Source organism: Hemitrygon akajei, chromosome 31 (assembly GCF_048418815.1).
Source record: "Hemitrygon akajei chromosome 31, sHemAka1.3, whole genome shotgun sequence".
NCBI classification, from domain to species: Eukaryota; Metazoa; Chordata; class Chondrichthyes; order Myliobatiformes; family Dasyatidae; genus Hemitrygon; species Hemitrygon akajei.
In genome coordinates, this window is record NC_133154.1 from 812,138 (window position 1) to 838,110 (window position 25,973).

The 25,973-nt window shown below is 59.6% G+C and overlaps 1 protein-coding gene across 1 annotated transcript in view; it reads left to right on the forward strand.

Moving 5' to 3' along the window:
- The first annotated feature begins 1,602 nt into the window (after positions 1 to 1,602).
- tex14 (testis expressed 14, intercellular bridge forming factor) overlaps positions 1,603 to 25,973 on the forward strand; it is an 80,849-nt gene continuing 56,478 nt past the window's right edge. The window contains exons 1-4 of the mRNA XM_073034187.1: positions 1,603 to 1,912; positions 2,625 to 2,739; positions 5,226 to 5,391; positions 6,172 to 6,323. Of these exons, the coding sequence (XP_072890288.1) occupies positions 1,786 to 1,912; positions 2,625 to 2,739; positions 5,226 to 5,391; positions 6,172 to 6,323 (560 nt within the window). The 5' untranslated portion in view covers positions 1,603 to 1,785. The remainder of the gene's footprint in view (positions 1,913 to 2,624; positions 2,740 to 5,225; positions 5,392 to 6,171; positions 6,324 to 25,973) is intronic.

The following is a 25,973-nucleotide window of genomic DNA, read 5'->3' on the forward strand; positions in this document are numbered from 1 at the left end:
TCGAGCTGCAGCTCCAGCTCTAAGGATCTGCAGCTCGATGCACCTTGTGCAGATGTGGCCATCAGGGAGGCTGGACATTCCACATCTGGCACTCAGTACAAGAAACTGGCCTCACAGTCATACCCACTGTTCTTGTTAGGGGTGGGGGTGGGGGCAAAGTAACTTACCTCGCCTCGGCCCATTCATGCCAAAGCCCTACTACTCTGACTTACACTACTCTGACGATTGCTCCTTCAACAACCGCACCACTAGACAATGTCTCTCTTTTATTTTGGAGCTTTCTCAGTGTCCTTGTGCGATGACGAGCTACTGTGTCAGTGCATTTCTCCCTGACCTGTGCGAAGCTCACTCTCTCTTCGAATTGACTGGCCTGCCACTAATGCGCCAAGCCCCATAAAATGCCCCTTTTTAAAACCCTTCTCCCCGACCTTTGCGAAGCTCGCTCTCTGATAAGCTCAAGAGCCTTCAAGGAACTTGGAGCTGCTCACCCTTTCCACTGCTGACCACTCGATGAGGACTGGTGTGTGTTCCCTCGACTTGCCCTTCCTGAAGTCCACAATCAATTTCCTGGTCTCCCAGGCGTTCAGTGCAAGGTTGTTGTTGCAATACCACCCTGCCAGTTGTATTATCTCACTCCTGCATGCCTCCTCATCAAAATATAAGTGACACTTATCAAGGTACATATGAGGGCAAATGGGACTGGCTCAGGTGGAAATCTGGGCTGGCATTGAATAGATGGGCCGAATATCTGTTTCTGTGCAATCTGGTTGGTGTGTCGCGCAATGTCCTGTAGGAGAAAAACAGTCGATCCTTTGGCTCTGGAACACTGAGCGCCAAAGATCTCGTGGGAATGGGCTAGCAGAGGTGAATAGGACGCAATAGTCTCCACCGATCAGTGGCCGCGTTCTCTCTGAAGGATGGGTGAGTTTGGTCAACCTTGTCCAATCACCGAAGAGGGCTGGGTGGCCTTGTCCAATCACCGAAGACGCGGCATATTGCCCACTAATCAGCAAATAATCCTTGGCCGCCTCCTATATCCACCAATCATCAATCCAGACTGATGTCTCCGCGCGCTTTTCACTCCGATGCCGGCTGACAAGCAAGTGCGCTTGCGTCTTCCCTTCCCGCCTGTCTGCCCGCCGCGGTTGGCTCTAACTGCGCGTGCTCCCTGAGGTGTCGAGCCCACCCACCCCAAACTCCACAAGATTTCTCTCGCTTCAAAATGAGCGCCAGGAAAAGGCGACGACGTCGAGAGAACCGAGAGTATGTCGAAAATAAGGCACAAAAGCGGTTTAGGAACTGATATGCCGTCACGGGGAAATATTGGGTGGGCGAGGGCTGTTGACGTCACTGCGATAGGTTGAATGAGGGGCTGACGTCACGTGCAACAGATCGGAGGGCGGTGTCACAGAGTAATTTGGACGCGATTACATTATCGTTGCCTAGGGAATGCGACTTCGATTACGTCATTGTGGTGAGAAGCAGAAGGTCACGGAGAAAGGATGCGGTCGCCTTGACGTCACGTGGAGCAGGTGGTTCTGATGTCATCAGGTGAGCCGTTTGGAGGGGCGGGGCAATCGACGTCATCCAGGCAGGAGCGGGGTGAAGGCGCGACGGGTCTGGCTTTTCACTGAGGAAAAGTCTCGGCCAAACGGCTCCCCTGGGTGGGAGGGGGCACCGCCCTCCAACTCCCCACCGTGGGATCTTACCGTGCTCTCCGTTGAAAGCCGCCCCCACCCACACCCGTGCTCCTCCCTTCCCATCCCGGCAACCGTGCGATCAGCCATGACGCTGTCACAGGGCTGCCCAGAGCGGTTAGGGTCGACCCAGGACCTGGATGGGGATGAGGCCCTCCTGCATCTCTGTGCCCGGCGTGGCAGCCGGCGGCAGATGGAGAGGCTGCTGGCTCAAGGTATTAGCGTCCTGATGGGCTTTCAGCATCCCTCACCCCGAACCCTGCCCTCTGCTGACTCGGGCACTGAACTCTTCCCAACCCTTGACCCTGGTCACTGGCTTCCCCCACCTCCCCCTGAGCCCAGGCACTGACCATTCCCCTTCCCTGATCCCTGAACTATCACACCGACTTCACCCCCACTTCCCCCTGACCCTGGCCACTGACCTCTGCTGACTCGGGCACTGAACTCTTCCCAACCCTTGACCCTGGTCACTGGCTTCCCCCACCTCCCCCTGAGCCCAGGCACTGACCATTCCCCTTCCCTGATCCCTGAACTATCACACCGACTTCACCCCCACTTCCCCCTGAGCCCAGGCACTGACCTCCCCCACCTCTGATCCCTGAACTATCACACCGACTTCACCCCCACTTCCCCCTGACCCTGGCCACTGACCTCCCCCACCTCTGATCCCTGAACTATCACACCGACTTCACCCCCACTTCCCCCTGACCCTGGCCACTGACCTCCCCCACCTCTGATCCCTGAACTATCACACTGACTTCATCCCCACTTCCACCAATCCCAGGCAGTGATCCCTCTCCTTGACCCAGGACAGTGACCTTTTCCCACCTCCTGATCCCAGGGACTGACCTCTCTCCTCTCACTGACCCCTGACCTAGGGCACTGATCTCTCCCCTCACCTGGTGACTGGCTGCTCTGGTGTTGCAGGTTGTCCACCGGACGTGAGGAACAGCGCCGGTGAATCCCCCCTCTACGTCGCTGCCACTCGGGGGCACTCGGACCTGGTCCATCTGCTGCTGAGTAGCGGGGCCAATCCCAACCTGTGAGTGGTCTCGCTCTACTGGAGCTGCGTGTTGTCTTGAGGCAAATTAGGATGGATAAATCCCCAGGGCCTGACGAGGTGTTCGATGGAAGTAGACGAAGACCAGGTTGGAATGGACTAGATGGGTGAAGGGCCTGTTGCTGTGGGAGGCAAGTGCTACTGCAGGAGCGCCAACGGAGATATTTAAATCGTCCTGAGCTACAAGGCAGAGATATTCTAAGGGACCGGTTATGTTTATAAATATTTGGATGGACAAAGACTGGTTAGGGATAGTCAACATGGCTTTGTGTGTGTTAGATTGTGTCTAACCAATCTTACAGAGTTCTTTGAGGAAGTTACCACGAATGGTGACGAAGGCAAGGCAGTGGATGCTTCCACATGGACTTTAGCTCAGCATTTGACAAGGGAGGCTGGTCAGGAAAGTTCAGTCACTTGGCAGTAGTAAATTGGATTAGTCATTGGGTTTGCGGGAGAAGCCAGAGAGCGTTAGTGGATGGTTGCCTCTCTGACTGGACACGTACGACTAGTGGAGTGCCACAGGGTTGGTGGGGTGGGATACGTTGTTTGTCATTTATATCACCTATCTGGATAATAATGTGGTGAACTGGATCAGCAGATTTGTGGATGACTCCAAGACTGGGGGTGAACAGCGAGGAAAACTATCGTGGCTTGCAGAGGGATCTGCATCAGCTGGAAAAATAGCATATGGAATTTAATGCAGACAAGTGCGAGGTTTAGCACCTTGGTAGGACCAGCCAACGTAGGTCTTGAAGGTTGGGCACTGAGGAGTGTGGTGGAACCAAGGGATCAGGGAATACAGGCACATAATTCATAGGCTGGTTGGTGGCGTAGTGGCATCAGTGCTGGACTTTGGAGCGAAGGCTCCCGAGTTCGAATCCAGCCGGCTCCAGAAAACCTGAAGAGGGATGGGCTCTGCCAGGTTTCAGATGCCTGAGATGCGCCGTACGATGAGCAATCACCGAAAAGATCGGTGCAAAAAGCTTGTCATGGTAGCGCCCCAACGACTCCAAAGGGCACACACACACACACACACGCGCACGCACACACACACACACACGCGCACACTCACGCACACACACACACACACACACACACACACACACACACACACACCACACACACGCACACACACGCGCGCGCACACGCGCACACACACACACACACACAAAATCATTGAAAGTGGCATCACAGATAGACAGGAAAGCTTTTGTCACATTGGCTTTCATAAATCCATGTACTGAGTACAAGAGATGGGATGTTATGTTGAAGTTCTATAAGATAGTGGGACCACATTTGGAGGATTGTATGCAGTCCTGGTTACTGACTTAGAAGAAGATTGAAAGAATGCAGAGAAAATGTACAAGGACGTTGCTGGAACTTGACAACCTGAGCTAGGCAAAAGTTTAATAGATGAAGGTTATTCCCTGAAGCATAGGAGATTGACAGAGATTAGATAAAGGTAAACAAAATTATGAGAGAGATAGATTAGGTAAATATATAAAGGCTCTTTTCATTGATGCTGGGTGAGATTAGAACATAATGTTTAAGGGGAATCTTTGTCAGTCAGAGGGTGCTGAGAGTATGGAACAAGCTACCAGCAGAAATACTGGGTGTGAGCTTGATTAAGAGAAGTTTGAATAGGGACATGGATGGGAGGGGTATGGAGGCTATGGTCCGGGTGTAGGTCAATGGGAATAGGCAGAAGACCGGGTTGGAATGGACTAGATGGGCTGAAGGGCCTGTTGCATCCTATGACTATATTGTGTAGGCAGAAAGAACTACTTCAGGTGGAATATCAGTTGATTCATCATTGTCACAGGTACCAAGGTACTCATTGTTCAGATAGATCAGATCGTTACATAGTGCATTGAGGTAGAACAGAGTAAAACAGTAACAGAATTCAGAATGAAGTGTTACATTTACAGAGAAAGGGCAGTGCAGGCAGACAGTAATGTACAAGGGCCATGACGAGGTAGATGGTGAGATCTAGGGAACGGGTGAAGCTGTCCTTAAACCTGATGGTACGTTTTTTCAGGCTTTTGCGTTCTCTGCCAGATTGAAGTGGGGAGAAGAGAGAATGTTGGGTGGGTGTGGGTCTTTGCTGCTTTACTGAGGCAGTGTGAAGTGTAGACAGAGTTCATGGAGGGTCAGGTAGATTCTATGACGTGCTGAGCCATGTCCACAACTCTGCGGTTTCTTGCGGTCATAGAAAGAGCAGCTGCCGGACTGAACTGGGGCACTGATAAAAATGAAGGAAGGCCGACTGGGATGTGCCAAGGTTTTTGAGCCGCCTGAGGAAGTAGAGGCTTTCTTGTCTGTGGTTGGACCAGGACCAGGACAGGCTATGGCTGATGCTTACATTTAAACTTGCAGTTTAGCACAGCGTGCTGGATTTGTGTTTGGTGGCGTGGGCGGGTCCTCTCGATGCGTGTCCCGCTGACCTGTTTCCCCCTCCCGCACTACAGTCGCTGCCACAGCGGGAGCACGCCTGTCCACGCTGCGACCTTCTCCTGCCTCCCTGATGCATTGGCCACTCTCCTGGACACCGGAGGGGATCTCCGGTTACATGACAGCCTGGGGCGATCACCCGAGGACTGGGCTCGTGCCGCTGGCTCTCCGAAAAACCGCAAGGTAGGGTGAGGGAGTGAGGAAGGAATGGTGTGTCGCATCACTGAACACCTGACCCATCTGTGTCCCTCATTGCTTCACACTTCCATGGACTCTTCACCTCACCTGCCACTCACTCTTGCCCCTCTCCCCCCTCTGCACTCCTAGACTCTTTCTGCTGCTCTCCTCACTCTCTCCATTCTCTCTCTGACCCTCCCAATCCCTCACTGATCTCCACCCTTTTTTTGCATAGTAGGGGAATTAAGGATTATGGGGAAAAGGCAGGGAGTTGGAGCTGAGTCCATGGCCAGATCAGCCATGATCTTAATGAATGGCGGAGCAGATTCGAAAGGCCAGATGGCCGACCCCTGCTTCTATTTCTTATGATCTATCTGTCTCTCATCCCATCTCTCTGAATCCACTCTCTCTATCCCTTACTGTTTCTGTCACGCACTGGCTTTCTCTATACCTAGCCCCTCTCCCCCTTTCTGTTTTCCACCCCAAACTCAATTCCTCCACCCCTCTCCACCCACCCTCCTACCCCTACCGACTCCTCCCCTACCCCCTCCCCGTCCAGAACACCCCTCTCCATTACAAACCTTCCCCTCTCCATCCGGACCACCTCCTACCCTCCAGATCCCCCTATCCGTCCTCTTCCCTCTTACCTGTCCCCTCCCCCTACCTGTCCTCCCTAACCCCCCTTACTCTTCCTCTTCTCCTCCTCCCTCTACCTCCCATAGCTAGTGCAGGCTGCCACTCAAACTGACTGTCCCTTCTCTTTCTCCCCCCCCCCCCCCACCCCAGGTGCTGGAGCTACTGAGCCGGTACCAGGCGCGAATGAGTCAGCTGATACGACAGAGTGAGTCGGTCAGGGGACTGACACTGCTACGCTCCTGCAGTTCAGCCCCTCTCCTCCAGTACCCCAGCTGCCCACGGCTGCCTCTGCCCCATCTCAGGTAGGTTCACACCGGCCTCTGTTCCCAGCCGAGCCTGCTCCTCTGTTTGCCTTTGGCCCATATCCCTCCAGAGCTTTCCTCTCCATCTACCTATCCTTCAAAAGTACCTGCCTCAACTGCTTCTGGCAGTTCATTCCATATACAGACCATCTTCTGGGGAAAAAAAGTTTTTTTTTGGGTTCCTCTTAAATCTCTCCCCTCTCAACTTAACCCTGTGCGCTCTGGGTCTTGATTCCCCACCCTTGGGGTAAAAGACTCTGTGCCCTCACCCTATCTGTGCCCCTTGTGGGTTTATAGATGTCTGTAAGGTCACCCCTCAGTCTCCTATGCTCCAGGGAATGAAGTCCCAACCAGTCCACCCTCTCTCCATAATTCATTCCATACATAAACCACTCTCCAGGTGGAAAATAGCCTCTAAATATCTTCCCTTGTGTAAAACCATGCCATCTAGTCCTTGCTTCTGGTGTTAGTGCCCCCACCTGGGAACACAGCCTGCACACCACCATCTTCAATGTTCCCTGTTGTTTGAGAACCATTCTCCCTGCAAGCCAGTTACCCCAGTTCAAGTCCATTTCTAGCCCCTCCCCTTGTGGTATTCCATTCCCCCCCCACCCACTCAGAAATTAGCCCTTGCGCCTCATCCAGTCCATGCCAGCCAGATTTCTATCTGAGCTAGTCTCAATTACTTACATTTGGCCCATATCCCTCTCAACCTTTCCCATCCTTGTACCTGTCCGAGTCTCTTTTAAATATTTTTAAAGTCTCTGCCTGCCTCAACCACTATCATTGGCAGTCTGGTCTGTAAATTAACCAAACTCTGGTGGAAAAAGTTGCCCTGCAGGTCCCCTGTAAATTTTCCCCATCTCACCTTAAACCTGTGTCTTTTTGTTGTAGAATCCCTACTCTGGGGAAAAAATTGTAACCACTCACCTTATTTAGCCCTCATGATGTTTTAAAACTCTGCAAGGTCCCCTTCAGCCTCCCACAGTCCATGGAAAACTGTCCCAGTCTGCCCAGTCTCCTTATAACTCGAGCCCTCCAATCCCAGCAACGTTCCTCTGAATCTTTTCTGCATCCTTTCTAGCTGAATCACATCCTTCCTATAGCAGGACGACCAGAACTGAATACAATACTCCAAGTGTGACCTTACCAACGTCTTGTACAACAGCATCATAATGTCCCAACTCCTGTACTCAGTCTCCTGACTGATGAAGGCAACATGCCAAGTGTCTTCTTCACCACCCAGTCTACTTGCGACTCTACTTTCAGAGAACAATGTACCCCTCTACAACACAGCTACAAGCTCCTGCCCTGATTTGACTCCTTAACCTGCATCACTTCACCGTTATCTGGGTTCAATTTCCTCTGTGTTTCTTGCCCCATTTCCCCAAATAATTCAGGTCCTGTTGTAACCTTATGTTAGGGTCTCCATCAGGGAGGAGATACAGGAGCCTGAAGACCCACACTCTGATTCAGGAACAGCGTCTTGCCCTCTGCCATCAGATTTCTGAATGGCAAATGAACACATGACCACTGTCTTGCTATTCCTCTTTTGCAGTATCTATCTGTCTCGTTATTGTAACTAACCGTTGTGTCTTGCACTATACTGCTGCCTTGAAACAACAAATTTCACAAAATATGACAATGATATTGAAATGAATTCTGAGACAACCTTCCAACCCTGTCCACCACACCAGCAGAGTTATGTGGTCTCCCTGTTGACACCAGCAGAGTTAGTGTGGTCTCCCTGTCCACACCAGCAGAGTTAGTGTGGTCTCCCTGTTGACACCAGCAGAGTTAGTGTGGTCTCCCTGTCCACACCAGCAGAGTTAGTGTGGTCTCCCATCCACACCAGCAGAGTTAGCGTGGTCTCCCGTCCACACCAGCAGAGTTAGCGTGGTCTCCCTGTCCACACAAGCAGAGTTAGCGTAGTCTCCCTGTCCACACCAGCAGAGTTAGCGTGGTCTCCCTGTCCACACCAGCAGAGTTAGCTTGGTCTCCCTGTCCACACCAGCAGAGTTAGCGTGGTCTCCCTGTCCACACCAGCAGGGTTAGCGTGGTCTCCCTGTCCACACCAGCAGGGTTAGCGTGGTCTCCCTGTCCACACCAGCAGGGTTAGCGTGGTCTCCCTGTCCACACCAGCAGGGTTAGCGTGGTCTCCCTGTCCACACCAGCAGGGTTAGCGTGGTCTCCCTGTCCACACCAGCAGGGTTAGCGTGGTCTCCCTGTCCACACCAGCAGGGTTAGCCTGGTCTCCCTGTCCACACCAGCAGGGTTAGCCTGGTCTCCCTGTCCACACCAGCAGGGTTAGCCTGGTCTCCCTGTCCACACCAGCAGGGTTAGCGTGGTCTCCCTGTCCACACCAGCAGGGTTAGCCTGGTCTCCCTGTCCACACCAGCAGGGTTAGCCTGGTCTCCCTGTCCACACCAGCAGGGTTAGCCTGGTCTCCCTGTCCACACCAGCAGGGTTAGCGTGGTCTCCCTGTCCACACCAGCAGAGTTAGTGTGGTCTCCCTGTTGACACCAGCAGAGTTAGTGTGGTCTCCCTGTCCACACCAGCAGAGTTAGTGTGGTCTCCCATCCACACCAGCAGAGTTAGCGTGGTCTCCCGTCCACACCAGCAGAGTTAGCATGGTCTCCCGTCCACACAAGCAGAGTTAGCGTAGTCTCCCTGTCCACACCAGCAGAGTTAGCGTGGTCTCCCTGTCCACACCAGCAGAGTTAGCTTGGTCTCCCTGTCCACACCAGCAGAGTTAGCGTGGTCTCCCTGTCCACACCAGCAGGGTTAGCGTGGTCTCCCTGTCCACACCAGCAGGGTTAGCGTGGTCTCCCTGTCCACACCAGCAGGGTTAGCGTGGTCTCCCTGTCCACACCAGCAGGGTTAGCGTGGTCTCCCTGTCCACACCAGCAGGGTTAGCGTGGTCTCCCTGTCCACACCAGCAGGGTTAGCGTGGTCTCCCTGTCCACACCAGCAGGGTTAGCGTGGTCTCCCTGTCCACACCAGCAGGGTTAGCCTGGTCTCCCTGTCCACACCAGCAGGGTTAGCCTGGTCTCCCTGTCCACACCAGCAGGGTTAGCCTGGTCTCCCTGTCCACACCAGCAAGGTTAGCGTGGTCTCCCTGTCCACACCAGCAGGGTTAGCCTTGTCTCCCTGTCCAAACCAGCAGGGTTAGCGTGGTCTCCCTGTCCACACCAGCAGGGTTAGCGTGGTCTCCCTGTCCACACCAGCAGGGTTAGCCTGGTCTCCCTGTCCACACCAGCAGGGTTAGCCTGGTCTCCCTGTCCACACCAGCAGGGTTAGGCTGGTCTCCCTGTCCACACCAGCAGGGTTAGCCTGGTCTCCCTGTCCACACCAGCAGGGTTAGCCTGGTCTCCCTGTCCACACCAGCAGGGTTAGCGTGGTCTCCCTGTCCACACCAGCAGGGTTAGCGTGGTCTCCCTGTCCACACCAGCAGGGTTAGCGTGGTCTCCCTGTCCACACCAGCAGGGTTAGGCTGGTCTCCCTGTCCACACCAGCAGGGTTAGCCTGGTCTCCCTGTCCACACCAGCAGGGTTAGCCTGGTCTCCCTGTCCACACCAGCAGGGTTAGCGTGGTCTCCCTGTCCACACCAGCAGGGTTAGCGTGGTCTCCCTGTCCACACCAGCAGGGTTAGCGTGGTCTCCCTGTCCACACCAGCAAAGCCAACGTGGTCTCCCTGTCCAGCAGAGTTAGTGTGGTCTCCCAGTCCACACCAGCAGGGTTAGCGTGGTCTCCCTGTCCACACCAGCAGGGTTAGCGTGGTCTCCCTGTACACCACACCAGCAGAGCCAGCGTGGTCTCCCGTCCACACCGGCAGAGTTAGCGTGGCCTCCCTGTCCACCACACCAGCAGAGCCAGCGTGGTCTCCCTGTCCACCACACCAGCAGAGCCAGCGTGGTCTCCCTGTACACACCAGCAGGGTTAGCGTGGTCTCCCTGTACACACCAGCAGGGTTAGCGTGGTCTCCCTGTCCACACCAGCAGGGTTAGCGTGGTCTCCCGTCCACACCAGCAGAGCCAGCGTGGTCTCCCTGACCGGCAGAGCCAGCATGGTCTCCCTGTCCACCACACCAGCAGAGCCAGCGTGGTCTCCCTGTCCACAACACCAGCAGAGCCAGCGTGGTCTCCCTGTACACACCAGCAGGGTTAGCGTGGTCTCCCTGTCCAGCAGAGCCAGCGTGGTCTCCCTGTCCGGCAGAGCCAGCGTGGTCTCCCGTCCACACCGGCAGAGTTAGCGTGGTCTCCCTGTCCACCACACCAGCAGAGCCAGCGTGGTCTCCCTGTCCACCACACCAGCAGAGCCAGCGTGGTCTCCCTGTACACACCAGCAGGGTTAGCGTGGTCTCCCTGTACACACCAGCAGGGTTAGCGTGGTCTCCCGTCCACACCAGCAGAGCCAGCGTGGTCTCCCTGACCGGCAGAGCCAGCATGGTCTCCCTGTCCACCACACCAGCAGAGCCAGCGTGGTCTCCCTGTCCACAACACCAGCAGAGCCAGCGTGGTCTCCCTGTCCACACCGGCAGAGTTAGCGTGGTCTCCCTGTCCACCACACCAGCAGAGCCAGCGTGGTCTCCCTGTCCACCACACCAGCAGAGCCAGCGTGGTCTCCCTGTACACACCAGCAGGGTTAGCGTGGTCTCCCTGTACACACCAGCAGGGTTAGCGTGGTCTCCCTGTCCACACCAGCAGGGTTAGCGTGGTCTCCCGTCCACACCAGCAGAGCCAGCGTGGTCTCCCTGACCGGCAGAGCCAGCATGGTCTCCCTGTCCACCACACCAGCAGAGCCAGCGTGGTCTCCCTGTCCACCACACCAGCAGAGCCAGCGTGGTCTCCCTGTCCACACCAGCAGGGTTAGCGTGGTCTCCCTGTCCACACCAGCAGGGTTAGCGTGGTCTCCCTGTCCACCACACCAGCAGAGCCAGCGTGGTCTCCCTGTCCACCAGAGCCAGCGTGGTCTCCCTGTCCACCAGAGCCAGCGTGGTCTCCCTGTCCACCAGAGCCAGCGTGGTCTCCCTGTCCACCAGAGCCAGCGTGGTCTCCCTGTCCACACCAGCAGGGTTAGCGTGGTCTCCCTGTCCAGCAGAGCCAGCGTGCTCTCCCTGTCCAGCAGAGCCAGCGTTGTCTCCCTGTCCACCACACCAGCACAGCCAGCGTGGTCTCCCTGTCCACCACACCAGCAGAGCCAGCGTGGTCTCCCTGTCCACCACACCAGCAGAGCCAGCGTGGTCTCCCTGTCCAGCAGAGCCAGCGTGGTCTCCCGTCCACACCGGCAGAGTTAGCGTGGTCTCCCTGTCCACACCAGCAGGGTTAGCCTGGTCTCCCTGTCCACACCAGCAGGGTTAGCCTGGTCTCCCTGTCCACACCAGCAGGGTTAGCGTGGTCTCCCTGTCCACACCAGCAGGGTTAGCGTGGTCTCCCTGTCCACACCAGCAGGGTTAGCCTGGTCTCCCTGTCCACACCAGCAGGGTTAGCCTGGTCTCCCTGTCCACACCAGCAGGGTTAGCGTGGTCTCCCTGTCCACACCAGCAGAGTTAGTGTGGTCTCCCTGTTGACACCAGCAGAGTTAGTGTGGTCTCCCTGTCCACACCAGCAGAGTTAGTGTGGTCTCCCGTCCACACCAGCAGAGTTAGCGTGGTCTCCCGTCCACACCAGCAGAGTTAGCGTGGTCTCCCGTCCACACAAGCAGAGTTAGCGTGGTCTCCCTGTCCACACCAGCAGAGTTAGCTTGGTCTCCCTGTCCACACCAGCAGAGTTAGCGTGGTCTCCCTGTCCACACCAGCAGGGTTAGCGTGGTCTCCCTGTCCACACCAGCAGGGTTAGCGTGGTCTCCCTGTCCACACCAGCAGGGTTAGCGTGGTCTCCCTGTCCACACCAGCAGGGTTAGCGTGGTCTCCCTGTCCACACCAGCAGGGTTAGCGTGGTCTCCCTGTCCACACCAGCAGGGTTAGCGTGGTCTCCCTGTCCACACCAGCAGGGTTAGCGTGGTCTCCCTGTCCACACCAGCAGGGTTAGCCTGGTCTCCCTGTCCACACCAGCAGGGTTAGCCTGGTCTCCCTGTCCACACCAGCAGGGTTAGCCTGGTCTCCCTGTCCACACCAGCAAGGTTAGCCTGGTCTCCCTGTCCACACCAGCAGGGTTAGCCTGGTCTCCCTGTCCACACCAGCAGGGTTAGCGTGGTCTCCCTGTCCACACCAGCAGGGTTAGCGTGGTCTCCCTGTCCACACCAGCAGGGTTAGCGTGGTCTCCCTGTCCACACCAGCAGGGTTAGCCTGGTCTCCCTGTCCACACCAGCAGGGTTAGCCTGGTCTCCCTGTCCACCACACCAGCAGAGCCAGCGTGGTCTCCCTGTACACACCAGCAAAGCCAACGTGGTCTCCCTGTCCAGCAGAGTTAGTGTGGTCTCCCAGTCCACACCAGCAGGGTTAGCGTGGTCTCCCTGTCCACACCAGCAGGGTTAGCGTGGTCTCCCTGTACACCACACCAGCAGAGCCAGCGTGGTCTCCCGTCCACACCGGCAGAGTTAGCGTGGCCTCCCTGTCCACCACACCAGCAGAGCCAGCGTGGTCTCCCTGTCCACCACACCAGCAGAGCCAGCGTGGTCTCCCTGTACACACCAGCAGGGTTAGCGTGGTCTCCCTGTACACACCAGCAGGGTTAGCGTGGTCTCCCTGTCCACACCAGCAGGGTTAGCGTGGTCTCCCGTCCACACCAGCAGAGCCAGCGTGGTCTCCCTGACCGGCAGAGCCAGCATGGTCACCCTGTCCACCACAACAGCAGAGCCACCGTGGTCTCCCTGTCCACAACACCAGCAGAGCCAGCGTGGTCTCCCTGTACACACCAGCAGGGTTAGCGTGGTCTCCCTGTCCAGCAGAGCCAGCGTGGTCTCCCTGTCCGGCAGAGCCAGCGTGGTCTCCCGTCCACACCGGCAGAGTTAGCGTGGTCTCCCTGTCCACCACACCGGCAGAGCCAGCGTGGTCTCCCTGTCCACCACACCAGCAGAGCCAGCGTGGTCTCCCTGTACACACCAGCAGGGTTAGCGTGGTCTCCCTGTACACACCAGCAGGGTTAGCGTGGTCTCCCTGTCCACACCAGCAGGGTTAGGCTGGTCTCCCTGTCCACACCAGCAGGGTTAGCCTGGTCTCCCTGTCCACACCAGCAGGGTTAGCCTGGTCTCCCTGTCCACACCAGCAGGGTTAGCGTGGTCTCCCTGTCCACACCAGCAGGGTTAGCGTGGTCTCCCTGTCCACACCAGCAGGGTTAGCGTGGTCTCCCTGTCCACACCAGCAGGGTTAGCGTGGTCTCCCTGTCCACACCAGCAAAGCCAACGTGGTCTCCCTGTCCAGCAGAGTTAGTGTGGTCTCCCAGTCCACACCAGCAGGGTTAGCGTGGTCTCCCTGTCCACACCAGCAGGGTTAGCGTGGTCTCCCTGTACACCACACCAGCAGAGCCAGCGTGGTCTCCCGTCCACACCGGCAGAGTTAGTGTGGCCTCCCTGTCCACCACACCAGCAGAGCCAGCGTGGTCTCCCTGTCCACCACACCAGCAGAGCCAGCGTGGTCTCCCTGTACACACCAGCAGGGTTAGCGTGGTCTCCCTGTACACACCAGCAGGGTTAGCGTGGTCTCCCTGTCCACACCAGCAGGGTTAGCGTGGTCTCCCGTCCACACCAGCAGAGCCAGCGTGGTCTCCCTGACCGGCAGAGCCAGCATGGTCTCCCTGTCCACCACACCAGCAGAGGCAGCGTGGTCTCCCTGTCCACAACACCAGCAGAGCCAGCGTGGTCTCCCTGTACACACCAGCAGGGTTAGCGTGGTCTCCCTGTCCAGCAGAGCCAGCGTGGTCTCCCTGTCCGGCAGAGCCAGCGTGGTCTCCCGTCCACACCGGCAGAGTTAGCGTGGTCTCCCTGTCCACCACACCAGCAGAGCCAGCGTGGTCTCCCTGTCCACCACACCAGCAGAGCCAGCGTGGTCTCCCTGTACACACCAGCAGGGTTAGCGTGGTCTCCCTGTACACACCAGCAGGGTTAGCGTGGTCTCCATGTCCACACCAGCAGGGTTAGCGTGGTCTCCCGTCCACACCAGCAGAGCCAGCGTGGTCTCCCTGACCGGCAGAGCCAGCATGGTCTCCCTGTCCACCACACCAGCAGAGCCAGCGTGGTCTCCCTGTCCACAACACCAGCAGAGCCAGCGTGGTCTCCCTGTCCACACCGGCAGAGTTAGCGTGGTCTCCCTGTCCACCACACCAGCAGAGCCAGCGTGGTCTCCCTGTCCACCACACCAGCAGAGCCAGCGTGGTCTCCCTGTACACACCAGCAGGGTTAGCGTGGTCTCCCTGTACACACCAGCAGGGTTAGCGTGGTCTCCCTGTCCACACCAGCTGGGTTAGCGTGGTCTCCCGTCCACACCAGCAGAGCCAGCGTGGTCTCCCTGACCGGCAGAGCCAGCATGGTCTCCCTGTCCACCACACCAGCAGAGCCAGCGTGGTCTCCCTGTCCACAACACCAGCAGAGCCAGCGTGGTCTCCCGTCCACACCGACAGAGTTAGCGTGGTCTCCCTGTCCACCACACCAGCAGAGCCAGCGTGGTCTCCCTGTCCACCACACCAGCAGAGCCAGCGAGGTCTCCCTGTCCGGCAGAGCCAGCGTGGTCTCCCTGTCCACCACACCAGCAGAGCCAGCGTGGTCTCCCTGTCCACACCAGCAGGGTTAGCGTGGTCTCCCTGTCCACACCAGCAGGGTTAGCGTGGTCTCCCTGTCCACCACACCAGCAGAGCCAGCGTGGTCTCCCTGTCCACCAGAGCCAGCGTGGTCTCCCTGTCCACCAGAGCCAGCGTGGTCTCCCTGTCCACCAGAGCCAGCGTGGTCTCCCTGTCCACCAGAGCCAGCGTGGTCTCCCTGTCCACACCAGCAGGGTTAGCGTGGTCTCCCTGTCCAGCAGAGCCAGCGTGGTCTCCCTGTCCAGCAGAGCCAGCGTTGTCTCCCTGTCCACCACACCAGCACAGCCAGCGTGGTCTCCCTGTCCACCACACCAGCAGAGCCAGCGTGGTCTCCCTGTCCACCACACCAGCAGAGCCAGCGTGGTCTCCCTGTCCAGCAGAGCCAGCGTGGTCTCCCGTCCACACCGGCAGAGTTAGCGTGGTCTCCCTGTCCACACCAGCAGGGTTAGCCTGGTCTCCCTGTCCACACCAGCAGGGTTAGCCTGGTCTCCCTGTCCACACCAGCAGGGTTAGCCTGGTCTCCCTGTCCACACCAGCAGGGTTAGCGTGGTCTCCCTGTCCACACCAGCAGGGTTAGCCTGGTCTCCCTGTCCACACCAGCAGGGTTAGCCTGGTCTCCCAGTCCACACCAGCAGGGTTAGCCTGGTCTCCCTGTCCACACCAGCAGGGTTAGCGTGGTCTCCCTGTCCACACCAGCAGAGTTAGTGTGGTCTCCCTGTTGACACCAGCAGAGTTAGTGTGGTCTCCCTGTCCACACCAGCAGAGTTAGTGTGGTCTCCCGTCCACACCAGCAGAGTTAGCGTGGTCTCCCGTCCACACCAGCAGAGCCAGCGTGGTCTCCCTGTACACACCAGCAGGGTTAGCGTGGTCTCCCTGTCCAGCAGAGCCAGCGTGGTCTCCCTGTCCGGCAGAGCCAGCGTGGTCTCCCGTCCACACCGGCAGAGTTAGCGTGGTCTCCCTGTCCACCACACCGGCAGAGCCAGCGTGGTCTCCCTGTCCACCACACCAGCAGAGCCAGCGTGGTCTCCCTGTACACACCAGCAGGGTTAGCGTGGTCTCCCTGTACACACCAGCAGGGTTAGCGTGGTCTCCCTGTCCACACCAGCAGGGTTAGGCTGGTCTCCCTGTCCACACCAGCAGGGTTAGCCTGGTCTCCCTGTCCACACCAGCAGGGTTAGCCTGGTCTCCCTGTCCACACCAGCAGGGTTAGCGTGGTCTCCCTGTCCACACCAGCAGGGTTAGCGTGGTCTCCCTGTCCACACCAGCAGGGTTAGCGTGGTCTCCCTGTCCACCACACCAGCAGAGCCAGCGTGGTCTCCCTGTACACACCAGCAAAGCCAACGTGGTCTCCCTGTCCAGCAGAGTTAGTGTGGTCTCCCAGTCCACACCAGCAGGGTTAGCGTGGTCTCCCTGTCCACACCAGCAGGGTTAGCGTGGTCTCCCTGTACACCACACCAGCAGAGCCAGCGTGGTCTCCCGTCCACACCGGCAGAGTTAGTGTGGCCTCCCTGTCCACCACACCAGCAGAGCCAGCGTGGTCTCCCTGTCCACCACACCAGCAGAGCCAGCGTGGTCTCCCTGTACACACCAGCAGGGTTAGCGTGGTCTCCCTGTACACACCAGCAGGGTTAGCGTGGTCTCCCTGTCCACACCAGCAGGGTTAGCGTGGTCTCCCGTCCACACCAGCAGAGCCAGCGTGGTCTCCCTGACCGGCAGAGCCAGCATGGTCTCCCTGTCCACCACACCAGCAGAGGCAGCGTGGTCTCCCTGTCCACAACACCAGCAGAGCCAGCGTGGTCTCCCTGTACACACCAGCAGGGTTAGCGTGGTCTCCCTGTCCAGCAGAGCCAGCGTGGTCTCCCTGTCCGGCAGAGCCAGCGTGGTCTCCCGTCCACACCGGCAGAGTTAGCGTGGTCTCCCTGTCCACCACACCAGCAGAGCCAGCGTGGTCTCCCTGTCCACCACACCAGCAGAGCCAGCGTGGTCTCCCTGTACACACCAGCAGGGTTAGCGTGGTCTCCCTGTACACACCAGCAGGGTTAGCGTGGTCTCCATGTCCACACCAGCAGGGTTAGCGTGGTCTCCCGTCCACACCAGCAGAGCCAGCGTGGTCTCCCTGACCGGCAGAGCCAGCATGGTCTCCCTGTCCACCACACCAGCAGAGCCAGCGTGGTCTCCCTGTCCACAACACCAGCAGAGCCAGCGTGGTCTCCCTGTCCACACCGGCAGAGTTAGCGTGGTCTCCCTGTCCACCACACCAGCAGAGCCAGCGTGGTCTCCCTGTCCACCACACCAGCAGAGCCAGCGTGGTCTCCCTGTACACACCAGCAGGGTTAGCGTGGTCTCCCTGTACACACCAGCAGGGTTAGCGTGGTCTCCCTGTCCACACCAGCAGGGTTAGCGTGGTCTCCCGTCCACACCAGCAGAGCCAGCGTGGTCTCCCTGACCGGCAGAGCCAGCATGGTCTCCCTGTCCACCACACCAGCAGAGCCAGCGTGGTCTCCCTGTCCACAACACCAGCAGAGCCAGCGTGGTCTCCCGTCCACACCGACAGAGTTAGCGTGGTCTCCCTGTCCACCACACCAGCAGAGCCAGCGTGGTCTCCCTGTCCACCACACCAGCAGAGCCAGCGAGGTCTCCCTGTCCGGCAGAGCCAGCGTGGTCTCCCTGTCCACCACACCAGCAGAGCCAGCGTGGTCTCCCTGTCCACACCAGCAGGGTTAGCGTGGTCTCCCTGTCCACACCAGCAGGGTTAGCGTGGTCTCCCTGTCCACCACACCAGCAGAGCCAGCGTGGTCTCCCTGTCCACCAGAGCCAGCGTGGTCTCCCTGTCCACCAGAGCCAGCGTGGTCTCCCTGTCCACCAGAGCCAGCGTGGTCTCCCTGTCCACACCAGCAGGGTTAGCGTGGTCTCCCTGTCCACACCAGCAGGGTTAGCGTGGTCTCCCTGTCCACCACACCAGCAGAGCCAGCGTGGTCTCCCTGTCCACCAGAGCCAGCGTGGTCTCCCTGTCCACCAGAGCCAGCGTGGTCTCCCTGTCCACCAGAGCCAGCGTGGTCTCCCTGTCCACCAGAGCCAGCGTGGTCTCCCTGTCCACACCAGCAGGGTTAGCGTGGTCTCCCTGTCCAGCAGAGCCAGCGTGGTCTCCCTGTCCAGCAGAGCCAGCGTTGTCTCCCTGTCCACCACACCAGCACAGCCAGCGTGGTCTCCCTGTCCACCACACCAGCAGAGCCAGCGTGGTCTCCCTGTCCACCACACCAGCAGAGCCAGCGTGGTCTCCCTGTCCAGCAGAGCCAGCGTGGTCTCCCGTCCACACCGGCAGAGTTAGCGTGGTCTCCCTGTCCACACCAGCAGGGTTAGCCTGGTCTCCCTGTCCACACCAGCAGGGTTAGCCTGGTCTCCCTGTCCACACCAGCAGGGTTAGCCTGGTCTCCCTGTCCACACCAGCAGGGTTAGCGTGGTCTCCCTGTCCACACCAGCAGGGTTAGCCTGGTCTCCCTGTCCACACCAGCAGGGTTAGCCTGGTCTCCCAGTCCACACCAGCAGGGTTAGCCTGGTCTCCCTGTCCACACCAGCAGGGTTAGCGTGGTCTCCCTGTCCACACCAGCAGAGTTAGTGTGGTCTCCCTGTTGACACCAGCAGAGTTAGTGTGGTCTCCCTGTCCACACCAGCAGAGTTAGTGTGGTCTCCCGTCCACACCAGCAGAGTTAGCGTGGTCTCCCGTCCACACCAGCAGAGCCAGCGTGGTCTCCCTGTACACACCAGCAGGGTTAGCGTGGTCTCCCTGTCCAGCAGAGCCAGCGTGGTCTCCCTGTCCGGCAGAGCCAGCGTGGTCTCCCGTCCACACCGGCAGAGTTAGCGTGGTCTCCCTGTCCACCACACCGGCAGAGCCAGCGTGGTCTCCCTGTCCACCACACCAGCAGAGCCAGCGTGGTCTCCCTGTACACACCAGCAGGGTTAGCGTGGTCTCCCTGTACACACCAGCAGGGTTAGCGTGGTCTCCCTGTCCACACCAGCAGGGTTAGGCTGGTCTCCCTGTCCACACCAGCAGGGTTAGCCTGGTCTCCCTGTCCACACCAGCAGGGTTAGCCTGGTCTCCCTGTCCACACCAGCAGGGTTAGCGTGGTCTCCCTGTCCACACCAGCAGGGTTAGCGTGGTCTCCCTGTCCACACCAGCAGGGTTAGCGTGGTCTCCCTGTCCACCACACCAGCAGAGCCAGCGTGGTCTCCCTGTACACACCAGCAAAGCCAACGTGGTCTCCCTGTCCAGCAGAGTTAGTGTGGTCTCCCAGTCCACACCAGCAGGGTTAGCGTGGTCTCCCTGTCCACACCAGCAGGGTTAGCGTGGTCTCCCTGTACACCACACCAGCAGAGCCAGCGTGGTCTCCCGTCCACACCGGCAGAGTTAGTGTGGCCTCCCTGTCCACCACACCAGCAGAGCCAGCGTGGTCTCCCTGTCCACCACACCAGCAGAGCCAGCGTGGTCTCCCTGTACACACCAGCAGGGTTAGCGTGGTCTCCCTGTACACACCAGCAGGGTTAGCGTGGTCTCCCTGTCCACACCAGCAGGGTTAGCGTGGTCTCCCGTCCACACCAGCAGAGCCAGCGTGGTCTCCCTGACCGGCAGAGCCAGCATGGTCTCCCTGTCCACCACACCAGCAGAGGCAGCGTGGTCTCCCTGTCCACAACACCAGCAGAGCCAGCGTGGTCTCCCTGTACACACCAGCAGGGTTAGCGTGGTCTCCCTGTCCAGCAGAGCCAGCGTGGTCTCCCTGTCCGGCAGAGCCAGCGTGGTCTCCCGTCCACACCGGCAGAGTTAGCGTGGTCTCCCTGTCCACCACACCAGCAGAGCCAGCGTGGTCTCCCTGTCCACCACACCAGCAGAGCCAGCGTGGTCTCCCTGTACACACCAGCAGGGTTAGCGTGGTCTCCCTGTACACACCAGCAGGGTTAGCGTGGTCTCCATGTCCACACCAGCAGGGTTAGCGTGGTCTCCCGTCCACACCAGCAGAGCCAGCGTGGTCTCCCTGACCGGCAGAGCCAGCATGGTCTCCCTGTCCACCACACCAGCAGAGCCAGCGTGGTCTCCCTGTCCACAACACCAGCAGAGCCAGCGTGGTCTCCCTGTCCACACCGGCAGAGTTAGCGTGGTCTCCCTGTCCACCACACCAGCAGAGCCAGCGTGGTCTCCCTGTCCACCACACCAGCAGAGCCAGCGTGGTCTCCCTGTACACACCAGCAGGGTTAGCGTGGTCTCCCTGTACACACCAGCAGGGTTAGCGTGGTCTCCCTGTCCACACCAGCAGGGTTAGCGTGGTCTCCCGTCCACACCAGCAGAGCCAGCGTGGTCTCCCTGACCGGCAGAGCCAGCATGGTCTCCCTGTCCACCACACCAGCAGAGCCAGCGTGGTCTCCCTGTCCACCACACCAGCAGAGCCAGCGTGGTCTCCCTGTCCACACCAGCAGGGTTAGCGTGGTCTCCCTGTCCACACCAGCAGGGTTAGCGTGGTCTCCCTGTCCACCACACCAGCAGAGCCAGCGTGGTCTCCCTGTCCACCAGAGCCAGCGTGGTCTCCCTGTCCACCAGAGCCAGCGTGGTCTCCCTGTCCACCAGAGCCAGCGTGGTCTCCCTGTCCACCAGAGCCAGCGTGGTCTCCCTGTCCACACCAGCAGGGTTAGCGTGGTCTCCCTGTCCAGCAGAGCCAGCGTGCTCTCCCTGTCCAGCAGAGCCAGCGTTGTCTCCCTGTCCACCACACCAGCACAGCCAGCGTGGTCTCCCTGTCCACCACACCAGCAGAGCCAGCGTGGTCTCCCTGTCCACCACACCAGCAGAGCCAGCGTGGTCTCCCTGTCCAGCAGAGCCAGCGTGGTCTCCCGTCCACACCGGCAGAGTTAGCGTGGTCTCCCTGTCCACACCAGCAGGGTTAGCCTGGTCTCCCTGTCCACACCAGCAGGGTTAGCCTGGTCTCCCTGTCCACACCAGCAGGGTTAGCGTGGTCTCCCTGTCCACACCAGCAGGGTTAGCGTGGTCTCCCTGTCCACACCAGCAGGGTTAGCCTGGTCTCCCTGTCCACACCAGCAGGGTTAGCCTGGTCTCCCTGTCCACACCAGCAGGGTTAGCGTGGTCTCCCTGTCCACACCAGCAGAGTTAGTGTGGTCTCCCTGTTGACACCAGCAGAGTTAGTGTGGTCTCCCTGTCCACACCAGCAGAGTTAGTGTGGTCTCCCGTCCACACCAGCAGAGTTAGCGTGGTCTCCCGTCCACACCAGCAGAGTTAGCGTGGTCTCCCGTCCACACAAGCAGAGTTAGCGTGGTCTCCCTGTCCACACCAGCAGAGTTAGCTTGGTCTCCCTGTCCACACCAGCAGAGTTAGCGTGGTCTCCCTGTCCACACCAGCAGGGTTAGCGTGGTCTCCCTGTCCACACCAGCAGGGTTAGCGTGGTCTCCCTGTCCACACCAGCAGGGTTAGCGTGGTCTCCCTGTCCACACCAGCAGGGTTAGCGTGGTCTCCCTGTCCACACCAGCAGGGTTAGCGTGGTCTCCCTGTCCACACCAGCAGGGTTAGCGTGGTCTCCCTGTCCACACCAGCAGGGTTAGCGTGGTCTCCCTGTCCACACCAGCAGGGTTAGCCTGGTCTCCCTGTCCACACCAGCAGGGTTAGCCTGGTCTCCCTGTCCACACCAGCAGGGTTAGCCTGGTCTCCCTGTCCACACCAGCAAGGTTAGCCTGGTCTCCCTGTCCACACCAGCAGGGTTAGCCTGGTCTCCCTGTCCACACCAGCAGGGTTAGCGTGGTCTCCCTGTCCACACCAGCAGGGTTAGCGTGGTCTCCCTGTCCACACCAGCAGGGTTAGCGTGGTCTCCCTGTCCACACCAGCAGGGTTAGCCTGGTCTCCCTGTCCACACCAGCAGGGTTAGCCTGGTCTCCCTGTCCACCACACCAGCAGAGCCAGCGTGGTCTCCCTGTACACACCAGCAAAGCCAACGTGGTCTCCCTGTCCAGCAGAGTTAGTGTGGTCTCCCAGTCCACACCAGCAGGGTTAGCGTGGTCTCCCTGTCCACACCAGCAGGGTTAGCGTGGTCTCCCTGTACACCACACCAGCAGAGCCAGCGTGGTCTCCCGTCCACACCGGCAGAGTTAGCGTGGCCTCCCTGTCCACCACACCAGCAGAGCCAGCGTGGTCTCCCTGTCCACCACACCAGCAGAGCCAGCGTGGTCTCCCTGTACACACCAGCAGGGTTAGCGTGGTCTCCCTGTACACACCAGCAGGGTTAGCGTGGTCTCCCTGTCCACACCAGCAGGGTTAGCGTGGTCTCCCGTCCACACCAGCAGAGCCAGCGTGGTCTCCCTGACCGGCAGAGCCAGCATGGTCACCCTGTCCACCACAACAGCAGAGCCACCGTGGTCTCCCTGTCCACAACACCAGCAGAGCCAGCGTGGTCTCCCTGTACACACCAGCAGGGTTAGCGTGGTCTCCCTGTCCAGCAGAGCCAGCGTGGTCTCCCTGTCCGGCAGAGCCAGCGTGGTCTCCCGTCCACACCGGCAGAGTTAGCGTGGTCTCCCTGTCCACCACACCGGCAGAGCCAGCGTGGTCTCCCTGTCCACCACACCAGCAGAGCCAGCGTGGTCTCCCTGTACACACCAGCAGGGTTAGCGTGGTCTCCCTGTACACACCAGCAGGGTTAGCGTGGTCTCCCTGTCCACACCAGCAGGGTTAGGCTGGTCTCCCTGTCCACACCAGCAGGGTTAGCCTGGTCTCCCTGTCCACACCAGCAGGGTTAGCCTGGTCTCCCTGTCCACACCAGCAGGGTTAGCGTGGTCTCCCTGTCCACACCAGCAGGGTTAGCGTGGTCTCCCTGTCCACACCAGCAGGGTTAGCGTGGTCTCCCTGTCCACACCAGCAGGGTTAGCGTGGTCTCCCTGTCCACACCAGCAAAGCCAACGTGGTCTCCCTGTCCAGCAGAGTTAGTGTGGTCTCCCAGTCCACACCAGCAGGGTTAGCGTGGTCTCCCTGTCCACACCAGCAGGGTTAGCGTGGTCTCCCTGTACACCACACCAGCAGAGCCAGCGTGGTCTCCCGTCCACACCGGCAGAGTTAGTGTGGCCTCCCTGTCCACCACACCAGCAGAGCCAGCGTGGTCTCCCTGTCCACCACACCAGCAGAGCCAGCGTGGTCTCCCTGTACACACCAGCAGGGTTAGCGTGGTCTCCCTGTACACACCAGCAGGGTTAGCGTGGTCTCCCTGTCCACACCAGCAGGGTTAGCGTGGTCTCCCGTCCACACCAGCAGAGCCAGCGTGGTCTCCCTGACCGGCAGAGCCAGCATGGTCTCCCTGTCCACCACACCAGCAGAGGCAGCGTGGTCTCCCTGTCCACAACACCAGCAGAGCCAGCGTGGTCTCCCTGTACACACCAGCAGGGTTAGCGTGGTCTCCCTGTCCAGCAGAGCCAGCGTGGTCTCCCTGTCCGGCAGAGCCAGCGTGGTCTCCCGTCCACACCGGCAGAGTTAGCGTGGTCTCCCTGTCCACCACACCAGCAGAGCCAGCGTGGTCTCCCTGTCCACCACACCAGCAGAGCCAGCGTGGTCTCCCTGTACACACCAGCAGGGTTAGCGTGGTCTCCCTGTACACACCAGCAGGGTTAGCGTGGTCTCCATGTCCACACCAGCAGGGTTAGCGTGGTCTCCCGTCCACACCAGCAGAGCCAGCGTGGTCTCCCTGACCGGCAGAGCCAGCATGGTCTCCCTGTCCACCACACCAGCAGAGCCAGCGTGGTCTCCCTGTCCACAACACCAGCAGAGCCAGCGTGGTCTCCCTGTCCACACCGGCAGAGTTAGCGTGGTCTCCCTGTCCACCACACCAGCAGAGCCAGCGTGGTCTCCCTGTCCACCACACCAGCAGAGCCAGCGTGGTCTCCCTGTACACACCAGCAGGGTTAGCGTGGTCTCCCTGTACACACCAGCAGGGTTAGCGTGGTCTCCCTGTCCACACCAGCTGGGTTAGCGTGGTCTCCCGTCCACACCAGCAGAGCCAGCGTGGTCTCCCTGACCGGCAGAGCCAGCATGGTCTCCCTGTCCACCACACCAGCAGAGCCAGCGTGGTCTCCCTGTCCACAACACCAGCAGAGCCAGCGTGGTCTCCCGTCCACACCGACAGAGTTAGCGTGGTCTCCCTGTCCACCACACCAGCAGAGCCAGCGTGGTCTCCCTGTCCACCACACCAGCAGAGCCAGCGAGGTCTCCCTGTCCGGCAGAGCCAGCGTGGTCTCCCTGTCCACCACACCAGCAGAGCCAGCGTGGTCTCCCTGTCCACACCAGCAGGGTTAGCGTGGTCTCCCTGTCCACACCAGCAGGGTTAGCGTGGTCTCCCTGTCCACCACACCAGCAGAGCCAGCGTGGTCTCCCTGTCCACCAGAGCCAGCGTGGTCTCCCTGTCCACCAGAGCCAGCGTGGTCTCCCTGTCCACCAGAGCCAGCGTGGTCTCCCTGTCCACCAGAGCCAGCGTGGTCTCCCTGTCCACACCAGCAGGGTTAGCGTGGTCTCCCTGTCCAGCAGAGCCAGCGTGGTCTCCCTGTCCAGCAGAGCCAGCGTTGTCTCCCTGTCCACCACACCAGCACAGCCAGCGTGGTCTCCCTGTCCACCACACCAGCAGAGCCAGCGTGGTCTCCCTGTCCACCACACCAGCAGAGCCAGCGTGGTCTCCCTGTCCAGCAGAGCCAGCGTGGTCTCCCGTCCACACCGGCAGAGTTAGCGTGGTCTCCCTGTCCACACCAGCAGGGTTAGCCTGGTCTCCCTGTCCACACCAGCAGGGTTAGCCTGGTCTCCCTGTCCACACCAGCAGGGTTAGCCTGGTCTCCCTGTCCACACCAGCAGGGTTAGCGTGGTCTCCCTGTCCACACCAGCAGGGTTAGCCTGGTCTCCCTGTCCACACCAGCAGGGTTAGCCTGGTCTCCCAGTCCACACCAGCAGGGTTAGCCTGGTCTCCCTGTCCACACCAGCAGGGTTAGCGTGGTCTCCCTGTCCACACCAGCAGAGTTAGTGTGGTCTCCCTGTTGACACCAGCAGAGTTAGTGTGGTCTCCCTGTCCACACCAGCAGAGTTAGTGTGGTCTCCCGTCCACACCAGCAGAGTTAGCGTGGTCTCCCGTCCACACCAGCAGAGCCAGCGTGGTCTCCCTGTACACACCAGCAGGGTTAGCGTGGTCTCCCTGTCCAGCAGAGCCAGCGTGGTCTCCCTGTCCGGCAGAGCCAGCGTGGTCTCCCGTCCACACCGGCAGAGTTAGCGTGGTCTCCCTGTCCACCACACCGGCAGAGCCAGCGTGGTCTCCCTGTCCACCACACCAGCAGAGCCAGCGTGGTCTCCCTGTACACACCAGCAGGGTTAGCGTGGTCTCCCTGTACACACCAGCAGGGTTAGCGTGGTCTCCCTGTCCACACCAGCAGGGTTAGGCTGGTCTCCCTGTCCACACCAGCAGGGTTAGCCTGGTCTCCCTGTCCACACCAGCAGGGTTAGCCTGGTCTCCCTGTCCACACCAGCAGGGTTAGCGTGGTCTCCCTGTCCACACCAGCAGGGTTAGCGTGGTCTCCCTGTCCACACCAGCAGGGTTAGCGTGGTCTCCCTGTCCACCACACCAGCAGAGCCAGCGTGGTCTCCCTGTACACACCAGCAAAGCCAACGTGGTCTCCCTGTCCAGCAGAGTTAGTGTGGTCTCCCAGTCCACACCAGCAGGGTTAGCGTGGTCTCCCTGTCCACACCAGCAGGGTTAGCGTGGTCTCCCTGTACACCACACCAGCAGAGCCAGCGTGGTCTCCCGTCCACACCGGCAGAGTTAGTGTGGCCTCCCTGTCCACCACACCAGCAGAGCCAGCGTGGTCTCCCTGTCCACCACACCAGCAGAGCCAGCGTGGTCTCCCTGTACAC